This window comes from Lepidochelys olivacea, assembly GCF_965140295.1.
Source record: "Lepidochelys olivacea isolate rLepOli2 genome assembly, chromosome: 1".
In the NCBI taxonomy this organism is placed as follows: Eukaryota; Metazoa; Chordata; order Testudines; family Cheloniidae; genus Lepidochelys; species Lepidochelys olivacea.
Window position 1 is genome coordinate 140,544,824 of NC_140411.1, and position 12,746 is coordinate 140,557,569.

Sequence of the window (12,746 nt, forward strand, 5' to 3'; positions counted from 1 at the left end):
CCCCTATCCTGGCTGAGTGCTGTAATTACTGTGCTAAAAGTTATAAAGTGGGTACCACCACTTTCTCTTCCTCCTCCTCCTCCTCCTCCTGGATATTGAATCAGTCCTGATCTACTAGGTGTGCTCAGAGCATGCCTACCAGACCAGGTCCTGCAGGGAAGATAGATGATGTCCTCCTCTGCTTCATGCGTCACACTGGGATTAGATAAGAAATAGACATCTGGACACGTAGTGTGAGGCAGCAGTGTGCACACCCAGAAACATAGGCCCCTGGGAAACTTTTATCTGGAAATTTAGGTGCTGAGGTGAGTGTAGGCACCCACAGGGTTAGGTGGCAGTGAAGGGGAGTTTTGTGGATTGCAGTGCTGCCTAAAACTGGGACTTAGGCATCTAAATCTGGGGCTTAGGTGCTTAAGTCCCTTTGTGGATCTGGGCTTTAGTCTTGATTTAAAGACTTCAAGTGATGGAACACATATCACATCCCTGTATCATCTGTTCCAATAGTTAATTATTTTTTTGGTTAAAAATTACATTTATTTTCAGTTTGAACTTTACTGACTTCAACTTTTAAACTAAAGAATCCTCTAGTTTCAGATAGCTTCTCCATGGGTAGGTAATTTTAGGCCATGATCAAGTTGTCTCTTAAACTTCTCCTTAATAATAAACAAATTAGATTGAGCTCCTTTAGTCTCTGATAGTAAAACATGGCCTGTTGTCCAGGCCACAAATCATTGTTGTCATTTCTGACCTCCCCTGTTTTTGCTGGAAGAGTTGTTGGGTGTCTTAGAGAATGTATATTTTTAGCGCTTATTCCATAACTGTTGTTGTTTAATAGTTTCACAAAGGCATTCTTTCTCCAAAATGTTGTTAATTGAAACTAAAGCATTTTTAGTAACACCTATTATTTCTTTCAATTGCTCCAGTTTTATTCCCTTAATGCAGTGGTGGGCAAACTGCAGCCCATCAGGGGCGGGCGGTGAGACAGTTTGTTTACATTGGCATGGCCGCCCACAGCTCCCAGTGGCCACAGTTCGTCGGTCCCAGCCAATAGGAGCTGTGGAAAGAGGTGGCCAGCACGTCCCTGTGGCCCGTGCTACTTCCCACAGCTCCCATTGGCCAGGAATGGTGAACCGCGGCCACTGGAAGCTGCGGGCAGCCGTGCCTGTGGACAGTCCAATGTAAACAAACTGTCTCACAGCCCGCCAGCAGATTACCCTGATGGACCGCAGGTTGCCCACTACTGCCTTAATGTCATCACTTCACAAATCATTTCCAGTCATCATGACATCTTCCAGCCGAAATAGGACCTGCACTTCTAATGCATCAAACAGATAAAAGAGTGTCCAGCTGAGACAAAACAAAACTGTTCTGGCCTACTTTATTGTAAAGAAACCAACCAAAATAAAAAGTGCAAAACCAAATGTTTTGCCTTTAATGCAGCAGCAGGAGCATCAACTTATAGCTCAGCAGGTCGGTGACACCAACTGATGAATTTTTCAGCAAATATTGTACAAAACTATGCCCATTATCAACTACTAATATGTACAGTCTGTTCCTCAGCTATTTATTTAGCTCTTGAAGGATTGTTATGCTAGCAGGTGATTGGGAAGAACTTTAGAATCAGGATGCAAACACAAGAGAATAATGCTATGTTGGTGTCTGGACTGTGGAAACGAGTGAAGGTAGAGACCGAAAAACATGCAGTAGTTAGATTCATGGTCAAGAGGTCAGAGCTATCTTTATGAAAAGACTATAGTTAATGCTAAATGCTTAGGATGAGATCTAATCTCTCGTTCATGAAGGAAAAAAACAAAACAGATTTGTGCAATTTTTACCTTAATTATTGTTTTCGTATCACATTTGCAGAGGCCCATTGGATTTACATACAGAAGTTCCAATCATTTATCCCATGGAAAAATTAGAGTACAGAAACCAATGGAAAGAGAGTCAAGTCTTCATATCTCTTCCGCGGGACAAGCAGGGCATAGCCCATCAATGAGGGTTAGGCTACAAAAGAGCCATCTCCAGGCCAACTCTGCAATAAAACCGGTTCAACAAACTCTTCAACTTGAATCGCAACAACCTGTGCTTAGGCAAAGCCCACCCCTACCCACTATAGTCTCCACTCACTCACTGCATCCACCATACACAGTGGCTAACAGGATCCCTGACCTTCCTCCACAACCAAATCTCGTAACCACAGTCATGGAAAGCACCACCAATGTTGCACCTTCAGCAGTGGGTTCCCCAATGGTGTCGTCGGTGATGCCAACTCCATCTGAAACCAGTTTGGGGAGAAACACCATGATGATGAATTACCGGGCCTCACCGGGAAGTGCGAATATTAGTAAAGAACTGCCATCTTCTTCTGTCTCTATCAATCCTAGTTTTGGTGAGTTACAAGTCACATATGCTCAGTATAGTAGAGTGGAAAATTACAGTGAATAAAATGCATGTATAAGGCGCTCAATTTTTTTCTTTAACAAAAATAAATGAGCAGAGCTGACTTTCTCCTTTTGCATTTTAAAAGTGGATTAATATTTAAAGCTTTCTGAATAAAGCTATTGGGTGTGCATGATATACAGGAAGTCACTTTAACACTTGAAGTCAAATATTCAAAAAGTTAGTATGTACACTGTACTAACACAAATACTCAATTGATTCTTACATGTTACTGATTATTCTGATGTGCAGAATAACTTGGGCACTTTAACAAATCTTAGTTTACAGCAGATATTATGCTTCAGGATTGCATTAAGAATGAGCCCTCTTCTTCTTTCATTGTCCTACTGATAAAAGTTTTTTTTTCATGCTGCCAATGGTACAGAACAGCTAGGACTCCCTGCAAGCCAATATGCATCAGTAAAATCTCAGCAGCCATTACAATGGAAGTGCAGCATATTAGAGTTTCTCTAAATCTAAGGATTTCCTTGGTAATGCTTTCATGTGAAAACTAAATATTCTCATATATAATGAATACTGACGATAATTCTATAAAGAATATGTCGTCTATAAAGCAAGGTGTGGAACATAACTTACAGTAGGTTCTGCATTTGAGAAAGCAGCTTAATTGTTTTGTGTGTAAGGAATGCTAATTCTTGAATGGGATAAGGCAGAGGTTCTCTAATATTTTCATTCTGTGGACTGTTTTGTAAGAGAGACCCGACCCCCTTTCCCCGACCCCCCAAATGCTCCAGTACTTATTTTTCTAAAATGTTTAATTCTGTGGATCACCAAAAAGAGCTCCATGAACCATTTCACCATAAGAGTCTGGGAATGAGTGACAGGGGATGGATCACTTGATGATTACCTGTTCTGTTCATTCCCTCTGGGGCACCTGGCACTGGCCACTGTCGGAAGACAGGATACTGGGCTAGATGGACCCTTGGTCTGACCCAGTAGGGCTGTTCTTATGTTCTAGGTAAGCACACATGACACAGGCAGATGTTAAGTCCCTTCATGATGTACATATATACGCTGAGTCATGCGGAAGGGGACATTTTTTTGGAGTTTAAAAAATAAGTGAATCTGTGAGTGAAGAGTAATATAAATAATGGGTAAAGTGTTCAAAGGTGCCTCAACTTCTGCTTGTGCACACCTAATAAAATGGACACTCACACCCAATACCTTTGTGAGATGTTTCCTTGAAAATCAAGTATCTGCACGTAGTAGGTCATTCTGAAAATTTTGTCTCGTACGCATTTAAATGCTTTTAAAAAATGCTATTACTATTATTTAATCAATTTTGGGTGCTTGATATGAGTGAGCTAAGAATGCTAATTCCGTCTGAAGATACTGACTGAAGCTATTTCTGCGTCTCCTGTAAGTGCAAAGATAGAGAATATATAGTAGATCTAGTTTTGGTAATGAAAGGTTAGGAAATATGAATTTACTATGTGATAAAGGTAAAGAGAGAAATTGGTTTGGGGAAGAGCTCCTTCTTTTAACAGATTTGTGCTAATCTTTTAAAAAATGTTTTTGCTTTACAAAGAATATGTTGGTGACCCAAAGAGAAATGTAAAGGTTCTTGGAAACTATTTGATGAAAGCCCGACAAAAGACCAAACCGAAGTATGCAGCACGTTACCTAGTCCGTGTCTTGTTCCCCAAGGAAACATTGCTGTGTAGCATTATGGGTGTCAGTGCACGGGGGCGCAGAACTTTGGATCCTAATAAGGTTGCTGCAGTTAGAGGTATGCTAACTTACAAAACATACAGAGTTCACTTTTCTTCCTTTAGCAGTTTTCTTGAATTCTTAAATTATGAACCTTGCATTGTGTTCTTCAATCTGCCTTTTTGTGACTTGTTATCCAGCAACTATTACATTACCTGGTAGTGAATATTGCTCAACTGTGCACCTTTGGGTTCTGTGGGGAACTTTTATCTACCCTCATTTACCCTCAACTATTATCTACCTTAACATTTACCCTCAAATGCTCAGTGTAAACTCTTTCAATATGTATGGTAGTTTCTCTGATGACTCTAATTTCATATTTTTCTCATTAATCAGAGCTGATCATATTCATTTTGTATTATGAGGCCATAACACACATAGGACACAAGTTAATGGACATGTCAGCATTTTTCTCCTAACCCTCCATTTCTTCCTTTTTTTTGAAAAGTGGTAAGGGTGGCAACATTTTGAGAAATGCCCTTCCCAGCCCCAAACCCACATGCGCCCACCTACGTACGCACTAGCTACTCGTTTTTGTAAGACTCACAAATCAGGCATTCATTTATTCTGTCTTGGCAGAAAGCAAACCATAGTTCATATGAATGATATATGTTAGCCCGTTTGCTTGTCCTGTCGTCTCTATTGATAGGTAGTTTGTTTGACAATTTCCGTGTATCTACTAAGAAATAAGGAGCATTTTCATTATTCAGCATCAGGTACAGGGAAACTTTTCTGATGCATCTCATTTTTGTAATGAGATGCAGAAGTTTTACTGTGCCTGTCTTGAAAAAGTACCAGTCTACCATACATTTCCTTAATATAAGCTAAAATCTAAAACTCATTCACAACCTTGGTAAGCACTTGAAATTTATCTCATTGTGTTCTCTTATTTGACTAAAGATCTTTTTAGTGCTTCTTTATTATCACATAGTTTAAAAGACTTCCTACATTTTGTGTGCAGAATTTCTTGCAGCTCATTTCCCAAATTATGACCTGAGTGAATATGGAAGAGACTGGAAAACCTGCATCACAAACGTCAATGCCATGATCCGCTGCTTACGCTGTGAAACCAAAATAAACCCAGTAAGTCATCTCCAGGTTTAATAGTTATTAATGAGAGAGTAAATGGTTTCTTGTAGAATTAGATGTATAAGTAAGTACCTCACCACTTGAGCCCCATAATTTAAGACTCTTCGGGACTTATTTTGTCGTGGTTCAGCACAGCTCCACTGACTCCAGTCACAATGGTATGTGTGGAACAGTGTCAGCATTTTTATATTTTACAGTATTAACAAAAGACACACACACATACTGTATTTTCATTTTAGGATTTTGTAATATTTGCCTATAGATAGTAAAATTTGTTGCAACTTGTAGTAATTTTGTAGAATAGTTACCAATCTTACCAAAGTTTACGTAGCTAGTTATTAGAAGACCTGTGTGATCTGAATTATTCCCAGTCATCTAACCCTTTAAGAACATGCATAAATCTTTGCAGAATAGGGGTCCTGTATAACTAGCTATGCCACTCCCCCGACTTCTATCAATAATGCAGATTATCCCTTGTTAGAATTTATTTTTAAGAGCTCTTCATTAAGGATCAACTCAAATACACTTTTAATGGTCATGCAGGAATATTTACTTAAATAAAGATAAAAACAAAAACAAAAAAAAACCTTTAGCAAAAATTACTGTATAAGAACTGTTACGAATAAGTATTTTATTTCTTACATTTTTCAGTATTAAACTATTTAAATAAAACCATTTGCAAGTGCCCTTGTTTGGTTAAACTAATGGAAAATGTTTTACCCTTTTGTTTATCTTACCACTACTATTAGGGACACACAAATTTATCTTAACCTATTGATGGACAGTAAACTGTCTTCATGTCACTGGAATTTATTTACCAATTAATTTATTTATAGTCTATTAACATTATTGCAAATTGAATGAAAGCTCACTTCTTATCCCCATCTATCAAACCCCTTTAATCAGTGTCCTTCCAAAACAATCTGCACTGACTTCAGCAATGTCTTCTGTTACTCTAAAAAAGTGTACAGCAGGATCCTTTCCCAGAAGCCTTGACAATTATTTCACTCTCATATCCTGTACTGTTTTGCAATAGCTAGGGGCTCAAAACAGTGTTGGAAAGGTGTCTTACAAGTTAAACTGTTATTTTGATGTGCAGAATTCAATGCTGCAGTTGTTAACTAGCTATAAAGGTTTCCCTGGCAAGTAATATCTCTGAGATTTGTGTTGGGTGCAATAAAAGGATCAGAACTACTCTACCTACACTATAGTTCTTCTGGCCTCTTTAGTTCAAACCAGGGATGTCATCTGTCTTCCTACTGTTCACAGATAATAGTCACAGTTCCACCCAAAGTATCTCTGGCATGACCTCCAGCATTTCTCACTTTATTTATTTTTCCTCTCTACCTTGCAATCCTTGGGTCTTCAGCGTATCTAGATTATGCTTCCCCAAGACTGTACCTCCACTGTATATTCTTATAGGCCTTCACATATCTGGTCATATATTTCCAGCCCCTTTGCATCACACTGGTATTTCACCCCAAGAACACCTGGAAAATCCATGCAACTCAGCTTCCAAAGTGCCTCATTACACAAGGACCTCAACAAGTGGCTGACATGTGGCTCTTGTGGTTGAAACGTATGGTTAACAATTTCTCAAATTTGGGGAATCTAATTCCTAATAATGTAGAAATCATTTGACACACTTAACTGGAAAACTGGTAGACTTCTCCCAAAGCATGTGTTAACTCCATTTGTGTGTTTCAGGAGACTACTGAAGGGAAGGAGAAACCTGCTGACACTCCAGACACATCCATTTGTGTGGATTTAAACTATAATGGGGAAGATAGTGAAGTCAATTCTCAATCCTCTCAGAAAATGACCAGCTCAACAACAAACAGACTTCAGAATACCACATGGGATAAAGTCCCTGAGATGTTCCATGCACCTTCATCCAATAAACTACAGTCTTTGGAACCAATGGGTAAGTTAGGAGACTTTCATCTTCTGGGTTAACACAAATTGCATTTTATACAATTGATTGAGAAGTAGTAGATGTTAAGATTCCAAAACTACTGCGCTAGTTTAAGTACAGGTAAGTGAAATCATTTGTGATATACAGTGCCTTGAATCCCACACAATGGTAAATGGGTTTACTGACCTACAGGACTGCTTTCCATTTTTCCCAAGACAATCCCTCAGTATAGGTAGTATGTCCCCTCATGGCAAACACACTCTGGCAACAGACCACCTGTGTTCTCCTCCACCCATGTCCTTATCACAAACACATTTGCACTTTTTTTCTGAATAATTAGATTGGCGATCTCATCTGTGAACTAGTCCATCTAGCATTTCAAGAGTTCATGCATTATTACTCTATTTTCCCACTTTACATGAGAAATAATAGATGTTTCAAGGCAGCTTGGCATATTAAAGAGGCAGAGAAATTTTCTATATCCTAATCTGACAGGCAGATCTTTCACTGTGCTAAACTTTGACAATTTCCAAATAATCCCAAAAGCAGCCTTAAAACTTGTTTTATTTTCTTCCATTAGTAACAGTGCACAGTTTATAAATGCAACAGTAAAAGGGCTATAGAGATCTCTGGGGGAAATTCTCTGTGGCCAGCTCCCTGGGAGACAACTGGTTGGGTGGGACTTGTATAGGGCTTGAGCAGCCCACAAAAGAGGTGGCAGGACCCTCTTACTCAACAGGCCTCGTAATTGACTCTTCTTTTGCTACATATTGTGACAGACCCAGACCAGTGTGATACAGGAGTCTGGTAGAAGGCAAATATATTGGCCACTGGATGAACAGTTTTCTTTTCCCTGAGTGACCAGAGCAGGGGCTGCCCTAGAGCAATCAGGACCAGCAACCAGTTAAGACAGGCAAGCTAATCAAGACACCCAGAGCCAATTAAGAACTTTCTAGATTCAATTATGGCAGGCAGGCTAATCAGGACACCTGGTTTAAAAAGGACCTTCCATCAGTTAGTAGGGGTTCAAGTGTGATCAGGCTTTAGGAGGAAGATCCTGCAGTGTGGATAAAGAAGGTGCTGGGGGGAAGGCAATGGGGAAGTAGCCCAGAGAGTTGTAGCTGGAACCCGGTGTAGAGGGTGGGCCCGGGTTCCCCCTTCATCCCTCCAACTCCTGATCAGACACAGGAGGAGTTGACATGGTCTGTGAGAAACACCAGAAGGGAAGATCTAAATTGGAAAGGGATCTGCCCTGTCCCCAACTGCAGGGATTGTTCTCCGTTTCCCCCATGCTGGCCAGTGATGAGGTTAGCTGAGTGGATGGCAGGTTTGAGCCACTAGCAAGAGTGGCCAAACTGAGGGCTGCTGTGAACCTCTGAGGCAAGCAAATCCGCCAATAAGCGCAGGACCCGCAGAGGCAGAGGAGGAACTTTGTCACAATATAATGTACCTTTTATTCAGTGTGTGGCTCGCTTCTTCATTGGATGAAGTAGTTTCAGAGTAATATAGAAGAATGTTCATACTATTTTCATTCTCCACCCACAAAGTTTGAATACTATCAGAAAGCAGCACTGCTTTTATTTCTTGGAAGGACTATTTATTTATTTTTATAGATGAAATAACACAGTACAGGAAGCAGTCCTGAAGCAAGTCAAGTTGCATAACTAGCATTTCTGAAAGCATAACAAAGGCTCTGTTATGCTACAATACAGCAGAGCAAATATATATTTGAAATAATTTTTTGGGCTGCTTGGGGTGCCTTGCAAAATAAGCCATTGTGTTTAAAATACCTAGTGTTCCCGAATCCAAGGTTCCACCTGCATTATTGCAATCATTTAGATACATGGAGAGTTTTCTGCATTACTGCATGCAAAGCTCTTCAAGGAGCAACTGTAAGGGTCACACAGACAGGACCTTGATCTCTGAGGATCCCATGATGCTTTTTGTAAGACCAGGGCTTGCTTCATGTCCTTGGCTAAATTTTTTTCTTCCTCTCCTCCACATTCAGTATGTTGCACACTGGTTGTCTGCCTAGCTAGCTATCATTATTCCATCCCAGAGCTGCTGAATTTTAGTTCTAACTACAGTGATTCATTTCATGAGTGTGCACATATCTTGTATAGTTTGTCAAGTGGTTTGAGATCTTTCAGGATGAAAGATGCTATGTATATGTATATGTTAAGTTATTTCTTCTGGCCTTTCCAAACAAGTAGTATAGGGGGAAAAAATTGTCTTCTACCTTTCTAGTATAATGTGGTCCCTTGAAAGCATGGAAAACAACATTTCTCAATGAAAATAAAATATTTATCTCTCCAACTCCCTCTCTAGAACATCTTGGGAGTCCATGGCGCAACGTTCAGTTGCCCTTCTCAGTTATTTATGTAGCCAAGGGGAAGTCTCGGCCAGAGTTGTCAGCTCGCTATCTGATTCGCCATCTCTTCACAGAAGATATATTGGTGAAGAGCAATGTGTATGGTAATCTGGAACGTGGCATGTGTCCACTGGACTGCAACAGAATCAATGCTCTCAGAGGTATGCACAGCTAAACTCTCTTCAAAAGATGGGCTGGAAATAAATAAAAATTACTAACCTTGTATCCATAATCAATCATGCAGCTTCCAAAACATTATGTGAAACTGCCATGAGATTAGAGGCACAACTAGTGGGAGGAATGGAGGGGGGATATATTTTTACCTCAACTCCTGATCTATGCAAGATTAAAAAACAAAACAAACAAACCCTGTTCACATATTATCTCCCTAGGCCATCTAGTCACTTTTCTGTATTTCAGCTTTTCCAATAACTTTTTAAAAATAGACTTCATCATCACTCTAGCTTTGACCCTTGTAACTTAATGGTGTGCTTGACTATATTCCGTACTGGGAGAATGCACTTCTCAATACTTGTTTTGGCCCAGTTGTGTCCAAATAAAACATTCAAGCAAAACAGAGCTTGCATACATAATTGATGATGATGCCCTACTTGTCTGGTTGTTTTATCTTTTAGACTTTCTTCAAGAGAACTACCCATCCTTTGATCTAAAGGAAACTGGATATGATTGGAAAGCATGTGTGGCTGCCATAAACAGTACAATCCGCAGTCTTAGACATGACCATAAGAAGGCTGCAATTGGAGTCCGAAAGAAGGTCTTGGCTACACTACCATCAAGTGAAAAGAGTCCTCCGCAAAGCCCTACTTCAGTAAAGCCGTATGAAAGTGACACTATCAACCTTACAGACTAAAAAGCTATGTCTTACAACCATCTGACATCTAGCTGCAGTCATGCTGTAGGTTGTTCAAAATACTATACAGAAGCCAATCTTTTTGGGTTGTCCCCAGCACTATATAATATACTCCACAAGGCCAAAATGGTGGAAGACCTGGGGTCCCTCCCTTCTTGAGCCACTGGCACTGATGCCTTACTCCATTCATGGTAGGTTGCATGATGGGCACTTGTCTGACAAGCACCTACTTTCAGTAAAGTACTGGCCCCAGAAGAGAGCATTTTGCCTTGAGGAAGTCCACTGCACAGAACAGGAAAGAGAAAATGATTGTCCCTCTGAACAAAACAATAAGGATTCAAAAGTCTAGCTGGGTCAAGCTTGTTATGTTTGGGGAGGGGAAGTTGTTCTAACAGCTGGATAATATAATTGAAAAAACTTATAACATAGAAAGGAGAGTGTGATTGGTATTGCACCACTTTGAGTTGTCAGACATTTCGTTTTTTTCTCCCATCCTACAGCAGAGATTTTGTTGTAGGATAAGGGAAGATGAGGGCAACTACAACAAATACAATTGCTGGTAAGTAATATTTTTCCTCTTCCCGATGGTTGGCTCTTGTCTGGAATGAATATTAAGAAAGAATATTTTTGTATATATATTCTGGTTCTCTTTTACGCAATGTAAAATACAAAATATATCCTTCTGAAAGGATAATCAACATATACCATACCATACCAATGTAACCCACTGTTCCGTGTTTGTTACATGTCCCCCTCTGTGTCTAATCCACCGAGGATAGGAGTATGTTTGAGCTTCCAGCTAGAGAACTTGGGTCCTGATGGACCAATGAAGTCAATGGAAGGCTTTCCATAGGCTTCATTGTGCATAGCATCAAGCCATTGGTCCTTTAGCTCAAGCTAAAGAGACTCATGCTTTAGCTCTGTATATCCTGAGTCATGATTAAGATGACAATTGTTATACCTATCCAGACTTACCTATAATAGTCACAGCTTTTAGGTTTCTGGGCAGTTTGTGTGAACTATCAAGCATATTTGCTCTGTTTTTTGTGGATTGTTAGTAGTTAGAAGCATTTGACATCCTAACCCTACAAAGTCAAACCCTGAAAGGTGAAAATGCAGACTCTCTTTTCAGACATTGTTTGTCTCCAAGATAGTCAGGATTGCTGGAGCTTTGTCCCTCAAAAATAGTTACATATGTTCCCTTTTTCCTCCCTCCACCATAAGATTTTATACATATGTTAATAAAGCATCTTATTTTGGAAATTACTTGACTCTAATAGTCATACTAAATACTCTATATGAATAGAAAATAACTTTCCTTCCACTTTTTACATGACTGTATATACATTTAGGCTTAAATGAATCATTTGAATGGATTTATTTTCACTATAGATTTTATGCTGTTGTTGTTTAGTCCTCAAATTAACATTTGAAATAGAGTTGTTCTTGTTTATGACTGACATACTATCATTATTCTTCTTTAGGATCCTCCTTGCAAAATACCAACAGTTTTAGAATCTAGTCTGTAGGTATTTCCAGTTACAAAACTCAGAAAAATACCAAAAATGCTTAAATTTTTTTTCTTCAGTATTTGTAGAGAATTTTTCCACTGTCATCCTCAGATGTAAATGTCAGGATGGCATATTTATGGACTTAGCTAACTAGCACTGAATTCTGTCAATGTGATGTGTACTTCTATCTTCCATTCTGAAGAGACCCAAATAACTGAACAAAAAATAGTAATAGTTTCCTCATAATTGTACCAATTTTTGCTAACTTTTGTAAAATGTATTTTGCCCTTAGGAAAGAATATTTTACAAATAAAACTAGAATATATTTGCTCCTTTACTGACTGAATTTGTATTCAATACTGGTATTTCTTGTTTGGGGACCATGGTTGAAGGGTAGTTTTACCTAGAAAGGGGTTTTTTCGTCTCCTGTCAGAGACATGGGCTTTGGGAAGAGTTTTTGCCTAAGATTAGCTGGCTGCTTCTGCACATGTTGTTATAAAAAACTGATTATTTTGGCTATCAAAATCATAAGTAACCAGATAACATGTCGTCTACATGAGGAAGTTGCAATGGGTTGACTAGAGGGGTAACTTAAACTGATTTAGTTAAGCCAGAGCAAACTCTTGTACTTGTTTGGGGTTAGCTTAGGTCGATTAGGAATCTGTTAACCTAAAAAAACCATCATAAACTGAAATAAGCATGTCTGCAAAGGCGCTTGCACCAGTCTAACTAAATCAATTCAGGAATTAATTTAAACTGGTGTGACTTTCTTGTGTAGACAAGATCTTATTCTGACATGATTCCAGAATCTAGTTC

The 12,746-nt window shown here is 39.2% G+C and overlaps 1 protein-coding gene across 5 annotated transcripts in view; it reads left to right on the plus strand.

Annotated features, from left to right (window-relative positions):
* BEND2 (BEN domain containing 2) overlaps positions 1-12,237 on the plus strand; it is a 35,088-nt gene extending 22,851 nt beyond the window's left edge. For 2 of the 5 annotated variants that reach the window (XM_084623112.1, XM_084623113.1), the window contains 6 exons: positions 1,867-2,392; positions 3,992-4,192; positions 5,135-5,256; positions 6,970-7,186; positions 9,506-9,709; positions 10,184-12,237. In XM_084623112.1, the coding sequence (XP_084479238.1) occupies positions 1,867-2,392; positions 3,992-4,192; positions 5,135-5,256; positions 6,970-7,186; positions 9,506-9,709; positions 10,184-10,419 (1,506 nt within the window). In that variant the 3' untranslated portion in view covers positions 10,420-12,237. The remainder of the gene's footprint in view (positions 1-1,866; positions 2,393-3,991; positions 4,193-5,134; positions 5,257-6,969; positions 7,187-9,505; positions 9,710-10,183) is intronic. The other 3 variants (XM_084623110.1, XM_084623114.1, XM_084623111.1) reach the window with 2 other exon arrangements.
* The last annotated feature ends 509 nt before the right edge of the window (positions 12,238-12,746 follow it).